Genomic DNA, 27,700 nt, shown 5'->3' with positions numbered 1-27,700 from the left:
TAAAAAACAAAATATTTCAAAAACTAAGAGCACCTCAACTAAGCATCCTCAACTAAGTCTTGTAATGAATTATGTGGAAATTTAGCAAGTTGAGGAGACTAAACTGTTTGGAGTAAACTGTCATGGATTGTAAACTGTCATGGTCAAAAAATATTAATGCAACCGTAGCTAAGATGGGGAGAGGTCTGTCCATGATAAAGCGCTGCTCAGCCTTCTTAACAACGCTATCAACAAGGCAGGTCCTACAGGTCCTAGTTTTGTCGCACTTGGACTACTGTCTAGTCGTGTGGTCAGGTGCCACAAAGAGGGACTTAGGAAAATTATAATTGACCCAGAACATGTGTATTTAATTACTTTGTAAAATTAATGATAAAATTATACAAGACATAAACGTTACAAAGCATTACAAGGCATTATTATATGTAGTGGTTTAAAGTGTTTAAGTAAAAATACTTTAAAGTACTAATTACTGTAGGTAGTTTTTAGGGGGTATCTGTACTTTACTTTTCATATTTGGACAACTTTTAATTTAACTTCACTACATTCCTAAAGAAAATAATAATTTTACTCCATACATTTTACTCCATACATTTTACTCCAAACATTTCCCTGACAGCCAAAAGTACTCATTACATTTTGAATGCTTACCAGGACAGGAACATTTTCCAATTCACACACTAATCAAAAGAACATCCCTGGTCAACCTTACTTCCTCTGATCTGGCAGACTCACTAAACACAAGTGCTTCGTTTGTAAATGGTGTCTGAGGGTTGGAGTGTACCCCTGGCTATCTGGTTTGCTTAATATAAGGAATGTGAAATTATTTATACTTTTACTCTTACAATATTATTCTTTGTTTAACCTTTATTTAACTAGGCAAGTCAGTTAAGAATAAATTTGTATTTACAATGATGGCAATTACATTTACTTTTGATACTTTGATACCAAATACTTTTGACTTTCACTCAAGTAGTATTTTACTGGGTGACTTTCACTTTTACTTCAGTCATTTTCCACTAAGGTATCTTTACTTTTACTCAATAACTTTTTCCACCACTGATTCTAAGCATAGCTATTCAACAGTGCTGCGTCTAGTGCTGGTCAGAAGATTTGTCTAATGTCAGAGCTGGGCCTGATCTGGGCATGTAGGGAGTGTTCTCTGATGGCTGGAGGCTGGGCAGACCAGGGTTTCCCAACCCTCTCCTCCCCCCTCCCCCACCCCAGACGTTTCACAATTACGTTTGAACCCTAAACTGGCGCACCTGATTAAATTGGTAAACTAATCATCAAGCCTTTGACTAATTGAAATCAGGTGTACCAGTTTAGGGTAAAACACAAAGTGATGTGTCTGGGGGAGCCGAGGAGAGGGTTAGGACACCCGGAGTAGACTGAGTAAGATGTAAAGAACACAGTCCACTGTAAACAAGTTTGCATCTTTAAATACCAAAACATCCATCCTTTGAATGACTTCAGTGTTTTCCTTTCTGTGTGAACCTGAGTTAGAGGGGCTTGGAAGCCAGGTAAGGTAAGGGCCTGGCTGGCACACTAAAGCCTGTGTGTCATAGATAGAAACGACTGTTCACCAGGCAGGCTAATTGGCTGCTAGGACAAGATGTTGATGCACCACTAAGCCACTCAATTACATCCCCCAGGGGCCCTACTTCCTGCTCTCTGATTGGACACGGGAACCAGGAAATCAAATAAATCAGATAACATTTGGCAGCAGTCAAAATGTGTTTTCTCAGACCAAGGAAAATATAATTAACTCATATTAACCTCAAAACTCATGTAAGACCGTCATTAATCAATAGAATAAGAGCATAATCTTAAATAGGAAATATCATCTGATCATTTTAAGTGGAGAAAATGATAGAAAGAGATTACAATGATTTACTTCAAATACAGTAGGGCTTAAATTGAATGACCTTACCAATAGAAAAGCGCTGTCAGTGTCACAGTATATACATAATTAATGAGACATACAGTCTTTATCAATATCCTTTGTAGGACTTTCTGGTTAAATAAAGGTTAAATAGTCTACTGCTTTGATCTCAATTTATATTGTACAAGTAATCTGTTTACATAACATATAAAAATACCTTTAACAGGACAGATCTTGGTCTTCAAATGCAATATTCATTACCTGTTCTACTACCCTCAACAATGTTGATGAATGTTAAGGGACTTTGTCTGTTTATTCCTCTTAGAGAATAGGCCTATATTTCATATACGAGTGCAGTTTGGGAAATTGATACTGCAGTAAATGAAGGACTGCTAAAGTCAATGAATCACAGTAAAAAATTAAACCTTGTAGCAAGCTGGAAGTTTTTAATATACTTTCACTACAGCATCTATATGAATCACTATCCCTAACCCCTGATACACCATCCATCCATCCTCACAGCATTTAATTAGCTACACCACCCCTTGAAAAATCTGTTTACAAGATACCTAATAATTACAAAATCATCTCTCCACTCTTATTAAAAAGGGTGGCTAAAACGATTAGTAGGAAAGCAAGCAAAAGCAGGGATACTGCTAGAATGCACTCCATCCAACCCCTACCCAATACTGTAGCATTTCAATAGCTTGACCCATCCTTGAAAGCTGTTTACAAGAACTAAATAATTATAACATTATTTCCACTAGTTGAAAAGGGTGGCTAAAATGACTAGCAAAGACACAAAATCAGGAACACTGCTTTGATGAACTCCATCCAACCCACTCCAATTTATATCCGAAACACAGTACATCAGTACAGCAGTACACCTCACCCCAACCCTAAATAACACCATGCTCTAATAGTAGACCTCACCCCAACCCAGTATGTGAATGTTACTGTGAGGGAGGATGTCTTACATTCCCTTGCCATAATCACATGGAAATCAGGGCTACTACTACTATGGACTCCATCCAACCCCAACCCTAAATAACACCATGCTCTAATAGTACACCTCACCCCAACCCAGTATGTGAATGTTACTGTGAGGGAGGATGTCTTAAATTCCCTTGCCATAATCACATGGAAATCAGGGCTACTACTACTATGGACTCCATCCAACCCCAACCCTAAATAACACCATGCTCTAATAGTACACCTCACCCCAACCCAGTATGTGAATGTTACTGTGAGGGAGGATGTCTTAAATTCCCTTGCCATAATCACATGGAAATCAGGGCTACTACTACTATGGACTCCATCCAACCCCAACCCTAAATAACACCATGCTCTAATAGTACACCTCACCCCAACCCAGTATGTGAATGTTACTGTGAGGGAGGATGTCTTAAATTCCCTTGCCATAATCACATGAAAATCAGGGCTACTACTACTATGGACTCCATCCAACCCCAACCCTAAATAACACCATGCTCTAATAGTACACCTCACCCCAACCCAGTATGTGAATGTTACTGTGGGGGATGATGTCTTAAATTCCCTTGCCATAATCACATGAAAATCAGGGCTACTACTACTATGGACTCCATCCAACCCCAACCCTAAATAACACCATGCTCTAATAGTACACCTCACCCCAGATCAGTGTGTGAATTGTACTGTGAGGGTGTCTAACAGTCTTTCCCATAATCCATTCCCATTTTCTTCCCACACCTTTGGCAGGCAAGCGGATATACAGGACACACACACACACACACACACACACACACACACACACACACACACACACACACACACACACACACACACAACCCTCTGGCAGGCAGGCAGGCAGATAATGCTAGAGTCTAACCCTTCTCTTCCTGGCATGCTGTGGAGTTTTAAGGATTTGGGGATGTGGGGGATTAGAGGATTTCAGATTGCAGAGAGGAAGAGAGAAAGAAAGAGAGTGAGCCATAAAATGCAGCTATCAAAAAATAAGAGAGATGGGAAACCTTCCTTTAATCTCCTTGTAGTGGGCCTGTTGTATTGCAATTTAATTAATCATGTTCAACTGTGAACATTTGCATTTTGAATAGTGAAATTGTCTGAACATGAGATTCACCACTGGAAATTACTGAGGGTTTCCAATGGACAGCCTTTCAAATACAATTTTACTTTGGAAGTTTGGAAGTGAAATTGCTATTTTACTCTGAACTCTCTCATCTTCGATAGCAGCGTGACTCTGAGCCACTCTCCATTGCTGTGGCTCCCCTCTCGTTCCCAGGGAAATATCAGCTGTCATGGCGATGTGTTGGAGGGAGTGCCTGTGAGTAATTGAGGGATACAGGGCAGGGATAGCACCATTGCTCCCCGCCTTCCTCAGAGATTGCCCTTTGCAGAAAATGAGCTGAGCAGTACACGCCAATCATTTTTATTCAATTGATGACAGTGGATCGTTAAGGCTCTTGAAAGATTTAAATCCAAAAGGTCAACCTTGGTTTATCATTGAACACTCTCATTGTGGACAGCAACACGTGTAATACAATATGTAATACAACATTACCAATACAGTACAACTCATGCTGTGCACAGCCGGCAGTGTATATTTCGTATCGTGCCATTAGCTCTATGCAAAAGTGGACCTCCTTCTGGGTTTTGTCTGGAGATCAGTCGATTCATAACAGCCAGTAGAGAGTGCGTACATCTGTCTAATGACACCGTTTCTATGGAAACCAGGTTAGATTTTGAAGGCACTTGAAGTGAAAAACCCCCGGGCTTGAGTTTGCTCTGACGCTTCAAAACAAAGTTGAATTCAATTTTTGGGCCGTTCTGAAAGGCTACATATGCTTCAGCCAAGGCCCAGCTTGGTAGAACTCTCTATTGGGATGGAAGCAGTTCACAGCCAGCCCTTTTCATCTTTCATCGTTCTTCCATTGAAAGACTTAACAATATAGGCTTTTACTGGGCCTACTGGTGCCAGTGTTGAGCTTGATGTTGATATAATTGTATGTTGGAGCTTCTGAGCTTTCCAGACAAAACAATATTACTGTTTTTTCCAACTGCTTACACACAAAATCTTTTCATGTCACACGATTTTTGAAACCTCTCACTCAAAGTGCAAAACTACACACCAAATATCCAAAACCATAAGCTATTTCTCAGCCTTTGACTCAGTTGTCAATTGCATAAAACACTTTTTTCAAAACACTACACACAATTCTCTACCTAAAACACAAAAACCTAACAGGAAGTGACTTGCTTTCCTTTTCCAAACACAACCAATCAAAATGCTACACTTATTCACCGGGTCACACACACACTCCTCACATGTGCAAACACTAATAGCTTAACTGATCACTAACCAATCACTGCTTTACTGTAGTATAGGCCTATAAATAGGTCAAAGGTCAGATTACCTGTTTTGAACAATGGATGCCAACAATGGACAGAGAGCAAGAGGAGTAGGAGGGAGAGGAAGAAGAGGATGAGGGCAAAGAATGGAAGGAAGGAGAGCCATCTCTGATGAGATTAGGGCAACACTTGTTGATCATGTGATCAACCACGGTTTGACCATGAGAGAGGCTAGACTGAGAGTCCAGCCCAACTTGAGTTGATTTACAGTGGCGTCCATAATTCAAACCTTCAGAAATGAGAACAGGTATGCAACTATCTAATTACTATTTTGGCATTACAGTAATGTACTGTAAAATACGTATGACTGCATAGTATTGCATCAACATTTGTAACTCTAAGCCGCCCATTTACTGCACTGCATTGAATGAATGAGGTTGGTTATCATGCGGTACTACCTTTTTTTGTACATTGTTTACAGTTCCTATGCTGAACACATACTGTGTTTGAATTCTGTAAAGAGTAGAAAGGCAAAGACATCATGGAGAACGAGGACGCTTGTTTACAGATGTACAAGAGACTGCAATTATAAATATGGTTTTGGCCAACAATGCAATTGGGATTTGAAAGATAAGAGAGCATATCTTGAATAATGACACCATATTTAACAACACCAATGCTGTAAGCCTGTCGATCATACAACGCATCCTCCAACGGCACCGAGTGACGATGAAACAACTTTACAAGGTGCCATTTGAGAGAGACTCTGACAGAGTCAAGAATATGCGACATGACTTTGTAGAGGTTTGTATGCAACACTACTTCCAGTACTTCAGACATACCACATTTACTCATCTGTATATGCTTTCGTCTGTTACAGAGAGTGTTGGAGCTGGATGCCCATGTAATTCGCCATTAATTTATGTGGATGAGGTTGGCTTCAACCTCACCAAAACCAGGCACCGCGGAAGAAATGTAATAGGACAGAGGGCAATTACCAATGTCCCTGGACAGCGTGGGGGTAATATAACTATGTGTGCTGCCATCACCCAAAACGGGTCCTCCATCACAATGCCACACTGGGTCCGTACAACACCGGCCATATGCTCACTTTTCTGGATGCAATTTACACAATGCTTGTCCCTGATCTAGATCAGGAGCCTGCTAGATTTGTGGTTTTATGGGACAATGTTAGTTTTCACCGGGCTGTTCTGGTCCAAAACTGGTTTGCCACCCATCCACAATTTGTAGTTTTGTACCTACCCCCATATTCACCTTTTCTAAATCCCGTAGAGGAATTCTTCTCAGCCTGGCGCTGGAAAGTGTGTGATCGTCAACCCTATGCCCGCATGCCGCTTCTCCAGGCAATGGAGGACGCATGTGGGGACATAGAGGTTGCCTCTGTCCAAGGTTGGATACGCCATGCTAGGGGATACTTCCCTCGATGTTTGGCAAGAGAAAACGTATCTTGTGATGTGGACGAAGCATTGTGGCCAGACCCAGGCCGGAGAAGAGATGATGCGTAACTTAGCACTGGTGACTGCCCCCCCCCCCCCCCCCACCAATTCCTGGACTACCCCCCCGGGACCCCACACACACAATTGTGTTATTTACTGTATTCTAAAGAATATACTTTTGGTTTACATATGTTTATGGTTTTGTTGTATGCTACTGTATACAACAGTAATGTTTGGCCTAATAAATATTTTCTGTTTCTACATTGCATTGGTGTTTACAGTGTACTTGTTACCCCTCTCAGCAGATTACTTTCACTGTAGAACATTGTATTGAAATGTAGATATAAGCCTATGAAAGACCAAAGAGCTTTAGATTTAGAACAACAGTGTTTACATGGTATATCCAAAAATGTACTATTATGAAAGCAGTGTTTGCCATTTGATGCAAATGCTTCATTCTGACATGTGTTTATGGCATTTTGAATGCAGTGTTACATTTTGAAGGAGATGTGAGGCATTTTGCATTTTGTGTGTACAGTTTTGGGAATTGTGTGTAGAGTTTTGAAAAAAGGAGACAGTTTTGAAAACGAGTGTAAGCAGTTGGTAAGAACTGTAATACATTTGTATTATAAATCCTTAAAAAATATATACATCCAACAAAGTAACATGTTCTTTCACATGATATTTTGATATAAAGACTTTGAACACATGACTTGATTTTGTGTAAATGTAAGGGTAGAATCACAGCTACATGTACCACTACTGCACTAGCTGTCCTTAGTCTTTACTGTGCTTTGACCTCTCTCATTTGCATAATATTATGATCAAAACATTATTTACCATACAAAAGGTGTAGAGGTGTAATCTATAAGCATGGCCCTGTGGGATGGTAAGAACTGTATACTCTCTCCTCTCACCTGTGCAACATTAACTCTACCTTCCTTTCTCTTCTTCAATTAGGTTTTATGGCCATTGGCCTCCAATATGTTGCATCACTGCAGCCAACTGAACAAGTGTATAAATCCATTATACACTACATAACCAAAAGTATGTGGACAACAGCTTGTTGAACATCTCTTTCCAAAATCATGGGCCTTGATATAGAGTTGATCCCCCTTTGCTGCTTTAACAGCCTCCACTCTTCTGGGAAGGCTTTCCACTAGATGTTGGGACATTGCTGAGGGGACTTACTTCCATTCAGCCACAAGAGCATTAATGAGGTCGGGCACAGATATTGGGCGATTAGGCCTGGGTCGCTGTCGGCGTTCCAATTCTTTCCAAAGGTGTTCAATGGGGTTGAGGTCAGGGCCAGGTTCTGTAAGCCATTTCTGTATGGATCTCACTTTGTGCACGAGGCCATTGTCATGCTGAAACAGAAAAGGGCCTTCCCCAAACTTTTGTCACAAAGTTGGTAGCACAGAATCATCTAGAATGTCATTGTATGCTGTAGCATTAAGATTTCCCTTCACTGTAACTAAGGGGCCTAGCCCGCACCATGAAAAACAGCCCCAGACCATTATTCCTCCTCTACCAAACTTTACAGTTGGCACTATGCATTGGAGCAGGCAGCGTTCTCCTGGCATCCGCCAAACCCAGATTAGTCCGTTGGACTGCCAGATGGTGAAACGTGTGATTCATCACTCCAGAGAACGCATTTCCACTGCTCCAGAGTCCAATGGTGGCCAGCTTTACATCACTCCAGCCAACGCTTGGCATTGCACATGGTAATCTTAGGTTTGTGTGTGGCTGCTCGGCCATGGAAACCCATTTCATGAAGCTCCCAACTAACAGTTCTTGTGCTGACTTTGCTTCCAGAGGCAATTTGGAACTGAGTGTTGAGTGTTGTAACCAAGGACAGATGATTTTTACGCGCTATGCGCTTCAGCACTCAACGTTCCTGTTCGTGTTTGTGTGGCCTACCACTTTGCGGCAGAGCCGTTGTTGCTCCTAGACGTTTCCACTTCACAATAACAGCACTTACAGTTGACTGGGGCAGTTCTAGCAGGGCAGAAATTTGACAAACTGACTTGTTGGAAAGGTGGCATCCTATGACGCTTTCTCCGGTGAGATACATCCAGCCACTTGCGAATTGAAGGAAAATTATGAAAAACAGAGAAACTAAAGATACATTAGTTGCTATCTTTTTTTCTCTGTACATTTTTTGGGGAATCCTGGCTTCCCTTGTCATCCATCAGTACATGTCATTGCTATTCCTGCCCTTTTCCCATGATCCATCAAACACATTTATTGTGTCAGGTTCAATTTACACTTTTTTCAGTGCTTATTTGAATGTTATTGAGAAAACAGAAAGGTGTCAAATATTTTTTTCTCAAACATCCTTTCTGAATTCAAAATTATTCGTAGACGTAATCATCTACTTTTTAATCTGATTACAATATTTTTGCTGGTAATATAACAAATTACAGTTAGAGTTGAATTATAAACCGTTACTCCACAATGCTGAGTGTCTCTAGTGTGGACATTACAACACACACAGAGCAAATGGAAATTCACTGCTCACTGTCTATATCTGTTGGCCTACTCCATTGTCTCTATTGTGAACATTACATTACCCATCAAATAGAGCTCTGCTTACTGTATGCCAATGATCTGTGCAATGGTCTCTCGTGACAGACCGTCAGCACACTCAGATTTGCTTCCAGGTTCCAATGATCAAATGTGAGATTATGTTGTCATTATTGGAAAATTAAGTACTTTGTACAATAACAACAAATTGTAAATGAGTTAAATATCATGAGTGGTTACATATCATGAAACATTATGCATTCCAAAGCCATCATATATCATTTCAGCTACATAAAACTTCCATTCTATGCTCTGGTCAGATAGCCTACATAAACCATAAATCTACAATCTTTGCATTTTTTGTCACAGTTAACAAGAAATGTGCCAGTGACAGGTCAGTTAACACTGTCCTTTGTGAAGAACTGGGAGAAATGGGAGATGACAAGGAGGAGTCATGGCTGGGGATGATGTTGAAATCCCCTCAGAGTATAGGCACAAATCCCCATGTCTAGGAAATCCGGGCTCCATCTTGGATAAGCCCAAAGCTCTCCGAACTGGACCCAATTTACAAAATGCTTTGATGGAGAGTTCTTTGAGTAAAAATGTACATCTTGAAACTTGGAGCTATCTGAGGCCATTTGAAAGCTATAACTGTATTATAGAAACCATAAGGCATGCATAAAGAGATCTTCATTATACCTACTAATACTGCAATACCACTGTCTTAGAGTTTGATGTAGCGTGTGAAAGGATTTGGAAAGGATCAAATCTATAAAACAAAAAAAGCAATGATCCATATTGATGATTGTCAAAAACTGGACATTCAACCCATGTTTCATTTGAACCATTTACAAATCTCCCTGTATAAATATTATATCATGTACATATTGAAGGCTATAACGTAACTGTTGAGCAAATATTTGTATTTTTGAACATATGCTCATATTTGTACATTAAACTGAGTAACAGTTAAGCCCGCTGAATTTGTAAAAGGAACCAATTGAACCTGCCTTAAAACAGGTCTAATGGTTAGCAGGGAATGACAGTATGTTGATATTGGAGTCAGAATACAAACAGAAAGCACCAAGATGCTCAGAAACTCTTCAGTGTGAATTATTGCAGATAAATCAGGGTAATCAAGTGCAGCAGCATTGGATGAACGCTGCAGTGAAACCCAAATAAATAAAAGTCCATTTTCCACAGTATGGAAACATTGGCAGGTATCAGGTGGAGAAAAATAATGACATTGCTGTAACGGTGGGTGAGTGATGGGTGTGGAGTCAGACGCAGAGAGCAAAAGTAAATGGGAAAAAAACGCTTTAATGTCCTCTACAAAGTAACAGGTCCAAACATGGGTGAAGCCCTAAACACAGGTGCAAACAAACCCAAAACCACTGTTACAAAACCCGGACAGCGAAAGCCCAAAAGACAACGATACACCACAAACGTAACAATAACAACAGAACACTGGAACAAAATAAAATAATGTGCATCAATGAAACAGTCCCATGTGGCGACAAACACTGACACGGAAGACAAACACCCACCACTCAAAAGTGAAACCCAGGCTACCTAAGTATGATTCTCAAATCAGGGACAACAATTGACAGCTGCCTCTGATTGAGAACCATACTAGGCCGAACTCAAAAACCAACATAGAAAAACAAACATAGACTGCCCACCCCAACTCACCCTGACCATACTAAAACAAAGACAAAAACAAAGGAACTAAGGTCAGAACGTGAGAGTACCCCCCCCCCCCAAAGTTGCGGCAAAACCTGAACCTATAGGGGAGGGTCTGGGTGGGCGTCTGTGGCGGCTCTGGCACGGGACGTGGACCCCACTTCACCATAGTTTATTTGCGCCTCTTAGCCCACCTCCGTGGCCTCTTTAGAGCGGCGACACTCGCCGCCGACCTTGGTCTGGGGACCCATGCCACGGGTCCCGAATGGACGGGAGATTCCAGCAGCGCCGGACAGGCAGGAGACTCCGGCAGCTCCAGAGTGAAGGGCGATTCTGGCATCGCCTGGCTGACTGACGGCTCTGGCGGCTCCTGGCTGACTGGCGGCTCTGGCGGCTCCTGGCTGACTGGCGGCTCTGGCGGCTCCTGGCTGGCTGGCGGCTCTGGCCACTCCTGGCTGACTGACGGCTCTGGCACCGGACAGACCGGACCGTGAAGGCGCACTGGAGCTCTTGAGCACCGAGCCTGCCCAACCTTACCTGGTTGAATGCTCCCCGTAGCCAGGCCAGTGCGGCGAGGTGGAATAGCCCGCACTGGGCTGTGCTGGCAAACCGGGGACACCATGCGTAAGGCTGGTGCCATGTACACCGGCCTGAGGAGACTCAAAAACCAACATAGAAAAACAAACATAGACTGCCCACCCCAACTCATGCCCTGACCATACTAAAAGAAAGACAAAAACAAAGGAACTAAGGTCAGAACGTGACAATTGCATCAATAATATATTTATAACGCTTTGGCAAGTATCCCCCCGGGCGAACCAAGCCAACAATGTGGTGTTTTTTCTTCATCTTCTCAAAAATGTTTAATGAATGGTTGTCCTTGGTGCTGCCTGCTAGCATTCTTGGTGGCTCTCCAGGTCTTTAGATCCCATTTGTTCTTCCAGAAAACATTCATAATATTGACAAATGAATTAGTTTGAGAGGCTGTTCCACGCCCACCACACCCCATACCCATTTCATATCCACACACATACAGATATACACCACAGATTAACTATCTCCAGCGAGAGCATTTGACACTGTAGCACATCTCCCAATGGGCTTCGTTGCTATTGAAATAGATTATTTATCATTTATCAGAGTTAACTGTAATTACTTTTTAACTCAGTTGCAAGGCTAACAAAGCGTGTGTTACGTATCTTTTTACTGCTTTAAGGATGAGCTTTATGTATTCAGCATCCACATGTATACATCAAAGACTGCAGACAAATGTATAATATGATCATCAATCTTACAGGTTTGACAGTAAACATATGGCGGTCCATCTTTCAGACCGTGTTTCATTGCCACTGATACTGCGATATCAGTCTACTGTGTTACTGTGTTGCAGCATTGCACCATACCAATCTACTGTGCCATATTTTGTATTTCAATCTAATTGACTCTGATTCTCTCTGTTTCTCTCTCACTGTTACCACCATCTGCTTGTCCATATTGTGTGATCCTGCATTTGGTCCTTGCGGCTCTGCTCCAGACGTCACTTTTGGCCTCCTCCTCGGTGTGTTTGTGGTGTGTGGCTTGGTCCTGCTGACTCTTTGTGCCTTCGCCTCCTGGAAGCTGTGCTGGGTGCCTTATTTGCGGAATAAAGAGGCAGCGGCCCTCTCCTCCAACTCTGCAGCCCTCACTCCGGCCTGTGGTCCCCCAGACGACTGCCCTCCCTTCCACCTCCACCTCCACCCTCCCCACCCCATCCACCACAACCAGCACAAGTTCCTCCCCAGCCCCAACCAGCAAAAGTCACCGGTTACCATGGCAACGGATAAGGTGAAAGACCCGATGGGTTCCATGGGATTCCTAGAGGCTGCTGTGAAGATAAGCCACACATCGCCTGACATCCCCGCCGAGGTGCAGCTCTCAATGAGGGAGCACTTTTTGAGGCGCACGCAACGCATGCAGCGGCAAGCCACTGAGCCCGCTTCTTCCACCAGGTCAGCACCCACAGCACGCACGCACGCACACACACACACACACACACACACACACAGACATGCTCCCTCACACACACACACACACACACACACACACACACACACACACACAACACGCACGCACACACACACGCACACACACACACACACTCACTCACACACACACACACACACACACACACACACAGACATGCTCCCTCACACAAATAAACACACACACACACACACACACACACACGCACACACACACACACACACACACACACACACACACACACACACACACACACACACACACACACACACACACACACACACACACACACACACACACACACAGACATGCTCCCTCACACAAATAAACACACACACACACACACACACACACACACAGACATGCTCCCTCACACAAATAAACACACACAGACATGCTCCCTCACACAAATAAACACACACACAACACACACACACACACACACACACACATGGTCAGAAAAATTGAATGGCTCTGGTAATAATAAAAAGATTCAAGTTTAAAGAACCTGACATGTACACAGGGACAGTACAGTTCAAATCTCCAAATCATGATAGAAAAGCCAACGTTTAATCTACCTGAAACCACTTCAGCATTTCACTGCCACACACGCATACACACACATGCGCGCGCACACACGCACACACACACACACACACACACACATACAGTACAGTACACACATAGACAGAAGCATGGTCAGAAAAACTGAATGGGTCAGTTAGTCAGCAGAAATATCTATAGTCCGTTAGAAAGAAACTTCATAGGGACCTCACAAAAAAACGGCACAAATAACGTCACAAACAAAGTTACGAATGAACTTTTATCTGAATTCAATTTGTTATTCCACAGCTGTTTAAAAATACAAATTGTACATGATTATCATAGTGAAAAAGACAATTATGTTTCAATTTGTTTCGGTCCTCCCAAGCGCTTGTGTTACTTTTTGCCTGTGAGCCATTTGGTGCTGTTCATTTAATATAAGGTTAATATCTCCAGACCACTTCATGATGAGTAATGCAATACACTTAAAAGCGTAAAATCACCAGTAAAACAACCCCACAGTCATTATTCCACATGGCCACAACTATAACGGGGGTCTAATTATTGGATGTACCTCAAATTATTTTTCAATAACATAATCTCTGTGCTCTGTTGTCTTGAAATACCCATACCCATCCTGAATAACAGCCCCCTAAGAGTAGGACAATTTATACTACTGACTAAGATAAATTGAATTGGGGACCATGTAGTTCTAGGTTGCAGAAACACTATTAAGATTCGAGAAACCACTTGGAATTGAATTCACCTGCTGGGCACTCAAGCAATTTTTCAAAACACTGACCTTTCCAGACGCCACAATGAAGCTGTTCATATTCTCCCTCTTCTCCTCTCTCTCTGCCTTTTTACACACCGCCTGTCGCTACTACAGGCTGAATGGTTTAGTAGGGTTCTCATATTTCTCCCTCCTCTCTTCTGTCTCTGCAGACACAGCTCATTCAAAAGGCACCTGCCCAGGCAGATGCAGTCCATCAGCCTGGACCTGGGCAATGACTATGCGGATGAGGATGAGCAGCCCACCAGCATCGGACGCATCAAACCAGAACTCTACAGACAGAAGACCTTGGATACAGACGAGTCCGCCAAGAACAGCAACGCCAAGAACTGTGGGAAGATCAACTTCTCCCTGAAGTACGACTATGACAATGAGGCCCTCCTGGTCAACATCCTCAAGGCCTTCGACCTGCCCGCCAAGGACCTGTGCGGCAGTTCTGACCCCTACGTCAAAATCTATCTTCTCCCAGATCGCAAGAAGTTCCAGACGCGCGTCCACCGGAAGACGCTCAACCCCACGTTTGACGAGTCCTTCCAGTTCCCCGTGCCTTATGATGAGCTGGCTGTTAGGAAGCTCCACATGAGTGTGTTTGACTTTGACAGGTTCTCCAGACATGATATGATCGGGGAGGTGGTGGTGGATAACCTTGTTGAGACGTCAGACCTCTCCAGGGAGACAGACATTTGGAGGGACATTCAGTACGCCACAACTGTAAGAATGTCTGTCTGTTTGTCTTTGACTCAAAGCAGAGTTGACATAGCCTGATCCCAGATCTGTTCATGCTGACCAGCCTAAAGTTAACATTACTTATATTTGAAACCAGTTATAATAATCTCATTCAAATCTTCCACCAGAACAAAAAATGATGAACAAATGTGAGTTCAGCATGTCACAAATATTTTGTTGAAGTAAGAATTTATTCAAGTCATATGAAATGACAGTAATTATAAGCTAAAGGCATAAAAAGTACTTGTAATCATCACAAAGGTCATAAAACTGTCTCGGCAAAAAAAATTGAGCCCTCCAACGAGATACTGAAGTGGTTATATTTGACAGTAATTCTATTTGGATGGTGTCCTGAGGATGTCTTGATGAATAGTGCACTATGCTGTTGGCATCAGTTTGGATTCTATTGGAGTCTACATCACTCTGGCAGCTCTCTGGCATCACTCTGGCAGCTCTCTGGTCTGAGGGTTACCTCTGTCAGATGATTTTATTTGGCCCGTATTGTTAGACTTCAGCTGCTTTTGGAGGGCAGTTCAATAATCCAGTAGTCATTGCTAAAGTGGCAGAAAGCAGTTGGCTCGTTGCTTAACAAACACATATTATTGAACAAGGACTCCCAGCCAAAACTCCCTCAACCACCGTCTTATATAAAGTAATGTATATAGTAGACAAGGACGGTTCTAAATGTAATTGTTGCGTTGAGGATGTAGTAGCAGGCATAAAGGGGTTGAGGTGCGTGTACTAGGCCTACCTTTAATATGAGCCTTGAACTGAGTGAAAGTACTGTTTACAAATGGGGGATGCATAAATAACACCAACCCACTTGGATCAGGAACATCAAGAGTGTAGAGGGGGCCGAGGGCTGGGAGGAGGGCAGGGTGGAAGACTTATTGACTTCAGGCAGTGTTTTAGACCTGATCCATACAAACTATTTTGAGAGGGGTTTCTCACTAATCATAGGCCGCATGATGCATAAATGTTTAGGTAAGCATGATTTATACGTCTTTAGGTAGGCCTACTGTGTCCACTGTTTCATCCTGTGGTGGGTGATAAAGTGATAAATAATAGTGGCTGATCACAAACTCAGAGGAAGTGAATGGTTGGGGCCGTATTGCTTGAGAATCAGCTTCAATCTAAAGTCTTATTCTGGCTCAAACCCTAACTGTAGCATTTTCCCTCATAACACTGACACTTGCATCCCTTGCCTTAGCACCACACCCCAGTTCTGGCCCTTTAACTACTGCAAACCTGCACTGGTGCCGTGAAAAGCAATACTGTTTAACCTAGAGGAGGCATTAATAACAGGTAATACTGTCTCCAGACAGAGAAGGCTAGGGAGCCGTGCGTAAACTAACTGTTCTGACATTACTGAAGTCTTCACAATGATTCATTAGCTCCATTTCATAACTGTAAATGTCAATATTGCATACAGTTCACGTACCACATTAGTCTTCTAAGATGCTCTGGACTAGAAAGTATTTTATGACACATTTGCTGTGGACTCATATTACTGCACGGAATCCAACTTTGTCTTCATCAACCAAATTCCCTCTCCCATTGGAATGCTTTAGCTAAATCAGCTTTAAGTGCTTGAGACATTAAGTCCACATCACATCCCAAGTCATGGGATTTCTCTGTCAGAGGGGGGGGCTCACCATAGCCCATTTAAAGTGATTAGAACCTCACCAACTTTAATGCATGTTCATGGGATGAAGCTTAGTCAGAGCACCCCGGGAGAGACGGAGAACGAAACTTTCACTCCACATGAAATACTAACATTACATTTTAAACTCTTAACACTCCACATTAAATATTAACATTACATTTTAAACTCTTAACACTCCACATGAAATACTAACATTACATTTGAAATGCTTAACACTCCACAGGTGGCCATAAAGTAGACATTTTTCACTGTCCTGCAGATTTGTCTCTACAACTTCCTCAGTGTGAGCCTGATACTCAGTTATGTTTGTGATGACAGGCTTCACACCAATATCTCTTGAGGGATTTTGGAAAAGCATTGGCTGCTTCACAATCCATTTCCATTGTAATGTTATTGCCCTTGCGCCAGTAGGGCTTGAAGGCATCCTTCCAGTGATGTGTGTCACATTAGTTTGTTTCTCTGTTTGTTCCCACAGGAGAGTGTAGACTTGGGAGAGATCATGTTCTCACTATGCTACCTGCCAACCGCAGGACGACTCACTCTCACCGTCATCAAGTGCAGGAACCTCAAGGCCATGGATATCACTGGATACTCAGGTAGGCAACCTTTATGTGTGTGTGTGTGTGTGTGTGTGTGTGTGTGTGTGTGTGTGTGTGTGTGTGTGTGTGTGTGTGTGTGTGTGTGTGTGTGTGTGTGTGTGTGTGTGTGTGTGTGTGTGTGTGTGTGTGTGTGTGTGTGTGAGTGTGTGTGTGTGTGTGAGTGTGTGTGTGTGTGTGTGTGTGTGCGTGCGTGCGTGCGTGTGTGTGTGTGCATATGTGCTCTCGTGCACATTTGTGATGGTGCAGTCATTGTTTTTCGTAAGTCAAAGTGAAAATAAACCCCGGCTGTAACATATCAAATTATAGATGTTATCAAATGTTGAATAAAAAGAGCAAACGAAAGGAAGTCCTCTCTAGTGCTGAGCTCTGTTTCTGTGAGAATCTTTTCATATTCACCACTGGCAATATGAAGATGTCACCTACAACTACTCATTTCTCTGAGGTTTCAGTCAGTGTTTTTATTCTAATCTAGGTGTGTCCCAGGTGGTACCCATTCCCATATAGTGCACTACAAAGGGCTAAAAGTTGTGCACTATGTAGGAAATAGGGTGCCATTTGGGATGTAGGATAACAAACTGCTGTTCCATATTCAGTTTATATTATCAATAACCAAATATAATTTGAGGAAATATGTTTGCTTGCGAATTCAAGTGACATTCCCTGTTCCCTAAATGCTGTGAATCTTGTGGAATTTGTTTTTCAAACTATTATTTTATTATTTGTTATTATTTTTCCGCTCATTGTTAACGACATTTTACAAGTTTAACATCCCTTCTCAGTTGAGGATTTAAATGTCTACCAATTGTTGCTGGATTGAATTGGATCTGTGTGCAGTAAACCATGGCTAGTAAATTGTACCCTGAAGCATATTTGGTTGCAAAGCAAGCACTCTTTAATATTGTTGTGTATGGATCTAAGGCAGCTTACATCTGACTAGTTTACTGGCATAATGGATTATAGGAGCTGAGGGATGAAGATTGAAATCAGTATTCACCACGCCAATATGTTTCACTTTATTCCATTAAAACACTATTTCAGCAGCTTTCGCTTCCTCCTCTTTCAATACATGAGGTGTTTACTCATCAATATCAAATGTACAGAGATTTATTTCAGACCTTTCCAAGGATGTCATTGTTATATTTAGGTTTAAGGTAGCATAGGAGTATAATACACATGGGAAATTTACTTTATGGGAAATGAAATTGATCGCTGCAGCATCAAAATGTATGTGTTGAGTTATGTTGAGGTCACTGCAGGCTTAATAAGAATTGCGTTATGTTCTCACATACTGAAACAATACCTGCATGCTTCAAATTTCAAGTGTTATTAGTCGTATGTACAGTATACACATGGTATACATCATCCAACAAAATGCTTATTTGCAGGTTCCTTCTCGACAATGCAACAACAATAAGAAATAATACAAGATAAGAATACGAACATGAAGTAAATGGCTCAGTAGAATAGAATAAACATTTTAGCAGGAAGGCACAATTTATAGTCCAATAATTACACGTGTTTTTGGGAAAGGGGGGATTGGGGGGGGCAAGTGTTTAAATTGTGCATTATTTAGCAATAATAATACGAGTCTGGCATCAACAGATGGGACGCGTGTCTAGCATGAATGTGTGTCTCTGTGTGTTTTTGGTTTTAGCACCCTTGTGGGGACCAGACATTTTGCCAGTCCCCACAAGGAAAAAGTCTAGATTTATGGGTTTGGTTTTGGGTTGCAATTAGGGTTCGAGATTAGGTTTAGGGCTAGGAGTTAGGGTTTTGAGGTTAGGGTTTAGGGTTAGGGTTAGTGTTAGGTTTAGGGTTAAGGGTTAAGGGTTAGAGAAAATTGGGTTTTGAATGGGAATCAATTGTTTGGTCCCCACAAGAATAGTAAAACAAACATGTGTGTGTGTGTGTGTGTGTGTGTGTGTGTGTGTGTGTGTGTGTGTGTGTGTGTGTGTGTGTGTGTGTGTGTGTGCGTGTGTGTGTGTGCGTGAGTGTGTGAGTGAGTGTGTGTGTGTGTGCGTGTGTGCGTGTGTCTGTGTGTGTGGATGAGTTTATATCTGTGTGTGTGCGTGCGCGCGTGTGTGTGTGTGTGTGTGTGTGTGTGTGTGTGTGTGTGTGTGTGTGTGTGTGTGTGTGTGTGTGTGTGTGTGTGTGTGTGTGTGTGTGTGTGTGTGTGTGTGTGTGTGTGTGATGAGCATATATCTGTGTGTGTGTGTGTGCGTGCGTGTGTCTGTGTGTGTGTGTTGATGGGTGTATATATGTGTGTGTGTTCATGCATGTGTGTGTGTGCGTGTTTCTGTGGATTAGTGTATTAGTGGATGAGTGTATATCTGTGTGGGTGTATGCGTAAGTGAGCGAGTGCATGTGTGCTAAGGTGCAAAGAGTCAGTGCAGGTGGTCAGTCCAGTTCAAGTGTTCAGCAGTCTGATGGCTTGTAGATAGAAACTATCTCTGAGCCTGTTGGTATCAAACCTCATGCATGTCAAGTGTTCTGGTGATAAATGTACAGAATCTCTTTCTCAAATCAAGGATGAAAACACAAGGAGATTTCTGGGCACCACGATTAATCTCAAGATAATGCGCCTTTAGAATATAGAATTTACATCCTGATTTATATCTTATAGCTTTTTCTCTTTTCCACTTCAGATCCCTACGTCAAAGTGTCCCTCATCTGTGACGGGAGGCGTTTGAAAAAGAAGAAGACGACCATCAAGAAGAACACTCTGAACCCCACGTACAACGAGGCCATCATCTTCGACATCCCCCCAGACAGCATGGACCACGTCAGCCTGCACATCTCAGTCATGGACTATGACTTGTGCGTATAACACTTTGATTTAATCTTGGCATCCATAAGACAAATCTGGCATGCACTTGGCCAGCTACTTGGTAACAGTCTGTCAAGCACTGTCAAAAAATTCCACTCAGATGGTTCTCTCAGAATATTCAGCATCTATGTAGTTTGCACAATACGCCCCCTAGAATTGAACACTGCTTATGATGTCTATTTAAAAAATAAAAGTAAACACAACAAATAGAAAGAATAGATCAGGAGTCAGAACATTCACTTCACTGGTTGAATGGAAGCTCTGAGTGTAGTCTTTATCAACTAACGTGGCAGCTGCCGACTGGCGAACCGACTCTACTTTGAGGGTATCAGCCAGGTCATCCTTGTTTTGTACCAGTCCGTCCCTTAGATCCAGGATTATGATGTGGAAGAACAGAGATCCCTTCTGGTCTGGACTTTGTTGGTGCCATTACCATTTGTAGTTGTTTATTCATCCCATTTACATTTCAGACATTATCTCTCCAAGAGATATGGAAATGACTCCTTTTAACCATAATTCTCTTTATCTTCACATGAACTGCAACTACTAATTATCACCTCTCCCTTTTAACTTTCCATTTTGCAGCCGTATCCTCTGATAACTAAATGTATACTGTACTTGTTATAAGGGTTTGAGAGGGGTGAAATAATTTTGCCAAATTAGCTTTTTTAATGTGAATGCAAAGATCTTACATTGGTGTGTTCCCAATGTATTTTTTTATTCTGTTTTGTAAAACAAATTCAGCTATGAAATCAATCCTGCATTTTGTAATGTAGTGTCTCTGAAGAGCAGGATTAGCTGTACTGTTGTGTTGATGTTGTGTGTGTTGTCTGGCCCCTGCAGGGTAGGTCACAATGAGATCATTGGTGTGAACCGTGTGGGGTGCAGTGCTGAGGGGCTTGGCAAGGGCCACTGGAACGAGATGCTGGCGTACCCACGCAAGCCCATTGCACACTGGCACCCCCTACTGGAGGCCAAGAAATCAGAGAAAGAGGTTAGTTCATACAGCACGCTGTAGTGTGTGAAGAATTCGTAGGCATGAATATTGCATATAGTAAAAAATGTAGAGAATTTTTTTCAAGGATCACATGTAGGATAAATAGTCAATGTCAGATATTGTAACAGTGTAATATCTATCTTCTAACTGAAGTGTGTGTGTGTGTGTGTGTGTGTGTGTGTGTGTGTGTGTGTGTGTGTGTGTGTGTGTGTGTGTGTGTGTGTGCGTGTGCGTGTACGTGTACATGTGTGTCTGTGTCTGTGTACTGCAGTGGAAAACGCGGACGGCCAGTTTAGACAGCCAGGGCTCTTGCCCCTCCCCCAGGCCTCCTTCTAGCCCCTGAGCAGAACCACCTGTGACCCTAGTGAAATGGTCTCCTCTCTCTCCTACTAATCCTACATCCTGTCTGGTCTGTCTGCCTGCGCCTGAGGAGAAACATAACCCCACTCAGTCTCTTTCTCAGTCTTCACTCTCCCTCAAGTGTAGCAGCAAAGTGATCCCGTTCCCAAGAACTGATCCTGGATCAGCATCGCTGTCAGTTGTTTGTGACGTAACAATGCTTTTTTTGAATCAACATGAAGTGTTGAACTTAGGTTTACTGATCTGGTGTTAATCCCAGTACTTGGGGTGCTTTGGATTAGTTTTATCCTGAGCTTCTCATCAAGTGAGTCCCCAAAGGGAGAGCTTGTTGTCTGAGTGGAACAACAGACTGCCGGTTCCAAGTGTATCTATCTATGGGTTGAGTCCAAATGAATGTGATCACAGTTCTCTCACAGGGACTTGGTCCAACACACTGAAGTTTCTGCTCAACACACACACACAGAGAGAGAGAGAGAGAGAGAGAGAGAGAGAGAATAAGGGAAACATAGTGAGAGAGCCAGTCAGTGGTCATTACAAGCTGTCACTTTATATTGGATCATTTGGTCAAAATATGTTGCTTTCCTTAAGATAGGAAATGAAAGACTGGATTGACCTAAGGAATATCTAAAGCCGTCTGCCCTTACTATCTATCTACTAATATTGTGTGGAAGTAACAAAAACACTAAGGCACAAACAAATGTGTAGTTAATTAAAAAAAAACATTAATTGTCATATTAACCAAGCCAAAGAAGGCAAAAAAAAAAAACATATTTCACAATAGTACCTATGTTGAATATTTTCTCAATGTCAACCATTACATGTTCAGGAGTAATGAGCAGAACTTAAAGGGATGATTTTGACCTGTCAAATAGTGTTCATCAAGTTTATAGAGAGTCAGAAAGAAAAAAAGATGTGTAACACATCATATAAGCACATTGCAACACCATTGGTGCATAGCCTGCTGAGAGAGTCTTTCTATGGAACAAAAAATGGTTAAAAAGCACACAGACTCCGAACCACCCTTACCTCTCCCTCCTGTTTCTTTCCTTGTTAGTCTTGGTGCTCTTGCCTATTCCATCGGAGAGTGTATTCTCATTACTCCTGCTCCCATAGGGTTTCTCTCTCAGCCGAGCGTATCTTCAGCACCTTCTTAATGTATTCTGTTAATGGGGTTGGTTTGAACAGTACAGCACAGTCCTCTTTCTGTTCCCTGGGGTTGGTTTGAACTGTACAGCACAGTCCTCTTTCTGTTAATGGGGTTGGTTTGAACTGTACAGCACAGTCCTCTTTCTGTTAATGGGGTTGGTTTGAACTGTACAGCACAGTCCTCTTTCTGTTAATGGGGTTGGTTTGAACAGTACAGCACAGTCCTCTTTCTGTTAATGGGGTTGGTTTGAACTGTACAGCACAGTCCTCTTTCTGTTAATGGGGTTGGTTTGAACAGTACAGCACAGTCCTCTTTCTGTTAATGGGGTTGGTTTGAACTGTACAGCACAGTCCTCTTTCTGCTAATGGGGTTGGTTTGAACTGTACAGCACAGTCCTCTTTCTGTTAATGTAAAGTTTGTATTTCCCACCAGAATACAAAGTAGATATACATTGGCTTGTGAAAGTATTCACCCCCCTTGGCATTTTTCCTATTTTGTTGCCTTACAACCTGGAATTAAAATGGATTTTTGGGCGGTTTGTGTCGTTTGATTTACACAACATGACTACCACTTTGAAGATGCAAAATATTTTTTATTGTGAAACAAACAAGAAATAAGACACAAAAAACATAAAACTTGAGCGTGCATAACTATTCACCCCCCCCCCCCCCCCCCCCCCCCCCCCCCCCCAAAGTCAGTACTTTATAGAGCCACCTTTTGCAGCACTTACAGCTGCAAGTCTCTTGGGATATGTCTCTATAAGCTTGGCACATCTAGCCACTGGGATTTTTGCCCATTCTTCAAGGCAAAACTGCTCCAGCTCCTTCCAGTTGGATGGGTTCCGCTTGTGTACAGCAATCTTTAAGTCATTATCTTTGGTCTCTTTGTTGCCTCTCTGATTAATGCCTTCCTTGCCTGGTCCGTGAGTTTTGGTGGGAGGCCATCTCTTGGCAGGTTTGTTATGGTGCCATATTCTTTCCATTTTTTAATAATGGATTTAATGGTGCTCCGTGGGATTTTCAAAGTTTATGATATTTTTTTATTACCCAACCTTGATCTGTACTTCTCCACAACTTTGTCCCTGACCTGTTTGGAGAGCTCCTTGGTCTTCATGGTGCTGCTTGCTTGGTGGTGCCCCTTGCTTAGTGGTGTTGCAGACTCTGGGGCCTTTCAGAACAGGTGTATATATACTGAGATCATGGGACAGATCATTAGACACTTAGATTGCACAAAGGTGGACTTTATTTAAGTAATTATGTGACTTCTGAAGGTAATTGGTTGCACCAGATCTTATTTAGAGGCTTCATAGCAAAGGGCTGAATACATATGCACGCATCACTTTTCCATTATTTATTTTGTAGAATTTTTAGAAACAAGTAATTTTTTTCATTTCACTTCACCATTTTGGACTATTTTGTGTATATCCATTACATAAAATCCAAATAAAAATCTATTTAAATTACAGGTTGTAATGCAACAAAATAGGAAAATTGCCAAGGGGATGAATACTTCTGCAAGGCACTGTAAATCTAGTATTGTTGTGTTGTGGGAGTTTTCCTTATCCTTAAGTGTTCAGAACTCTCCTCCAAAAGAGGAGAACATCACCCTCGGGGGACCAATAATCAACTATTAATTTTATATTTATTTTCTATCATGAGGCACCATGGAAACTTGTGGTTTGTAATGATCTGACTTTGAATCTGCCCATCATACAAGGACCAGTTTATTGGATATCGTTGAGGAGCTTGATCTGAATCCAAACAAATGATTTGCATTATTGAACCCTTTTTGCAATGCTTCGACAAAATCAAATTCGTCGGCCTTTACATGTAGGCAGTCATGTATGTAGCGACTTCTATTGTATGCCATACATGTGTACTATTGGATCTAATGGATGGATATATACAAAGGTTAAAGGAATCCTGATTTGATTAAGACGGCTATGTAATATTTATATTTCTTTCTACATTGTGGTACTATGATGAGTGCAGTACAACCTAATATTTGATGTCCTCTCAATAGCCAAATACAGTATGTATTAAACAGACAAAAGAAATCAAACTGATTGGTGTATAGTTTTTTGGTGCCAAATGTGCTTGTAGCAAAGGTAGACTATAATTTGCTCTGTGACAAAAATAAGGAAAGTAATGTCAATCATCAAAATTAATATTTTCTTTCCAGTGAGACTGATTATTTTCTGTTCTATGTAGTAAACTTATTGTTTCAATTATTAGAACAAATACATCATGGATTACCAATGTTTTTTTTTTTATAATAAATGTGCAACTGAAAGTAGGCTATCATTTGAGAGAGGTATTTTAGTAATATCTTCAATTTGATTAGAAGGATTCTTGTTTATCCCAGTTGGGTTATTTAAGACGTGACACAAATCAGGAATCTTTATCAATGTTGTTTTATGTTGACCGTGATAGTGTTTTGATTTGACATTGGCAAGCACATGTTTGAAAGCAGGTCTGCCTATAATGTGGGTATCAGGAAATGGGTGTTGTTTGTAGTACATGAGGAGCATTTCTGAGTAGCATTCTTCTCTACATTTATCCCTTGAGGGCTCTAAACTGAAGCTTCTTTCTCCATGCATTCTGTCTACAGAACTGTGGCACTGATCGTATGGTAGTAGTTGTTTGTGAATCAAAGAGGTAATTGTAACTCAATGACAGTAAAAATCTAAAATGGTCATGACAAGGTGGCTTCTGCCTGACCACAGCTGCAGAGCACAAGCATGTTTTAAGATGGTATAAATCAAACAGAGATGATCTGGAAGAACCATGGGAAAAGTGAACAAGGAAAATGGTTAAAGTGAATTAACTAAATAGACACACAATAGAACACTGTTTTAGCTATTCCTCCTAGAGAGAGCAGGAGTTAACCTTGTTTACTTTGTCTACACTGTCTAAGAGACAGACAGACAGACAGACGGATAGTGTGGGGGAAACTAGCCAATAGATAGTCAAAGGCCGATGTCTTGCAGTGAGTCAGTGACATTTCTCTAATTGGCAGTTGGTGAGATGCAATTCAATGAGTCACTTGTTGGATTCCCTCACACCACTATTGTTTCTTTCTGCACAATGTGATTCATTGGGTTTCCTCACATAGTATGTATAGTTACAGTACTGGTTACAATCCTGCTAAGATTCCTGCTGCCGTTACTGGCAGACTCCTGATATCTGATTCACTACAGTTTGTTGGATTGTTGGATTCCCTCACACCACTAAAATCAAACCAAATTTTATTTTTCACATGTGCCAAATACAACAGTGAAATGCTTACTTACAAGACCTTAACCAACAATGCAATTTTAAGAAAAATACCTTAAAAAAAATGAAATAAAGAGATAATTAAAGAGCAGCAGTAAAATAACAATAGTGAGGCTTTAGACAGGAGGCACCCGCACATTGCATTACTGCTTTTTTTCTTATTTTTTTCTGCTCAGTGTGATTCTTCAGTTGTTCTCACATACAGAATATAGGTATACACTTGCTGGTTACATTCCTGATTAGATTCATGACATTTCTGTACCGATATCTGATTCCCAAGTTTGTTTCTATTTGACAAAAATGGTTGAAATAACTGACTGTAGATTTTGTTCATCCCCTGTTTCAGTAACGTGTGTTTAATAATGATGATGATCTTATGTTCTGATAATATAGCCTAGTGTGTTTGTTTCCTTAGTAGGTATCATACTAAATCTATTTAGCCTCAGTTTATGGACTGTTAAAGACCTTATAGCTTTGGCTATTATTATTATCGTTATGTTCCTCAATATGATGTTGTATCCCTTCCATTCCTCATGGATAGCTCTGACTTTTTGTATTGAAGATTTGTACTTGTAATATAACTGTTTGACAAATGTTCTTGTAATTGAAGCCAAATGTTGTTAGTTCAGATAAGGGTTTTATTTTTGGTTGCTTTTAAATCCTGAATCGTTATGACTCATAATATGAGGTCCAATGTGTAATAAACTGATCAAAAAACTATAATTGTATCTGTTGTTATATATGTATATATAACATTTAATTCATGAGCAGTATTGCAGCAACAGAAGACATGTTTTGAATTATGGTGGTGCAACGTTGGGTTCAAAACGTGGAGTACTATTTCTAATTTTAAGATTTCACCTAAGATTGAACTTTTTAGTGAAATAATTGTATTCTTTGTGCAGATTAACAATTTCACAACTACGTATCTCAAAGTGTACAACAAAGGGACCAAGCAGCAGGAAAGACAAAATGGTTTGAACTATAAAATGTAAACACAACATGTAAAGTGTTGGTCCCATGTTTCATGAGGCTGAAATAAAAGATCCCAGAAATGTTTCATACGCACAAAAATCTTATTTCTCAAAAATGTTGTGCACAAATTTGTTTACATCCCTGTTAGTGAGCATTTCTCCTTTGCCGAGATAATCCATCCACCTGAGAGGTGTGGCGTATCAAGAAGATGATTAAACAGCATGATCATTACACAGATGTTCCTTGTGCTGGGGACAATAAAAGGCCACTCTAAAATGTGCAGTTTTGTCACACAACACAATGCCACAGATGTCTCAAGTTTTGAGGGAGCGTGCAATTGGCCTGCTGATTGCAGGAATGTTCACCAGAGCAGTTGCCAAAAAATAGAATGTTAATTTCTCTGCCATAAGCCGCCTCCAACGTTGTTTTAGAGAATGTGGCAGTAGGTCTTAACTGGCCTCACAACCCCAGACCCTGTGTAACCACGCCAACCCAGGACCTCCACATCCGGCTTCTTCACCTATGGGATCGTCTGAGACCAGACCTTTCCAGGCCCACCCATGGCTGCTCGCCTGCCCAGTCATGTGAAATCCATATATTAGGGCCAAATGTATTTATTTCACTTGACTGATTTCCTTATATAAACTGTAACTCAGCAAAATCGTTGACATTTTTGCATGTTAAGTTAATATTTTTGTTTAGTATAAAACAAAACATGGACTATGAATAGTCAAGTTAACTGAGGGTAGCTGAGGCATACACTCGATCAAGGCTTTAACTTATACACAGTTTCTGATCTGTGCCCCTAATCAATCCAGTTGTTGCAGACATAATATTACAGTTCCAAAATACTTTATATCAAACTGTAGGA

The 27,700-nt window shown here is 41.4% G+C and overlaps 1 protein-coding gene across 1 annotated transcript in view; it reads left to right on the top strand.

Moving 5' to 3' along the window:
* The window catches only part of LOC139417360 (synaptotagmin-6-like), a 76,659-nt gene extending 53,824 nt beyond the window's left edge, over window positions 1-22,835 (top strand). The window contains exons 2-7 of the mRNA XM_071166630.1: window positions 12,434-12,887; window positions 14,410-14,968; window positions 17,125-17,245; window positions 19,894-20,065; window positions 20,919-21,069; window positions 21,344-22,835. Coding sequence (XP_071022731.1) covers window positions 12,434-12,887; window positions 14,410-14,968; window positions 17,125-17,245; window positions 19,894-20,065; window positions 20,919-21,069; window positions 21,344-21,415 — 1,529 coding nt within the window. The 3' untranslated portion in view covers window positions 21,416-22,835. The remainder of the gene's footprint in view (window positions 1-12,433; window positions 12,888-14,409; window positions 14,969-17,124; window positions 17,246-19,893; window positions 20,066-20,918; window positions 21,070-21,343) is intronic.
* Window positions 22,836-27,700: the final 4,865 nt, after the last annotated feature.

Source organism: Oncorhynchus clarkii, chromosome 9 (assembly GCF_045791955.1).
Source record: "Oncorhynchus clarkii lewisi isolate Uvic-CL-2024 chromosome 9, UVic_Ocla_1.0, whole genome shotgun sequence".
NCBI lineage: Eukaryota > Metazoa > Chordata > Actinopteri > Salmoniformes > Salmonidae > Oncorhynchus > Oncorhynchus clarkii.
The sequence above is the reverse complement of the archived record's forward strand: the minus strand, read 5'-3'. Positions and strand labels throughout refer to the sequence as shown.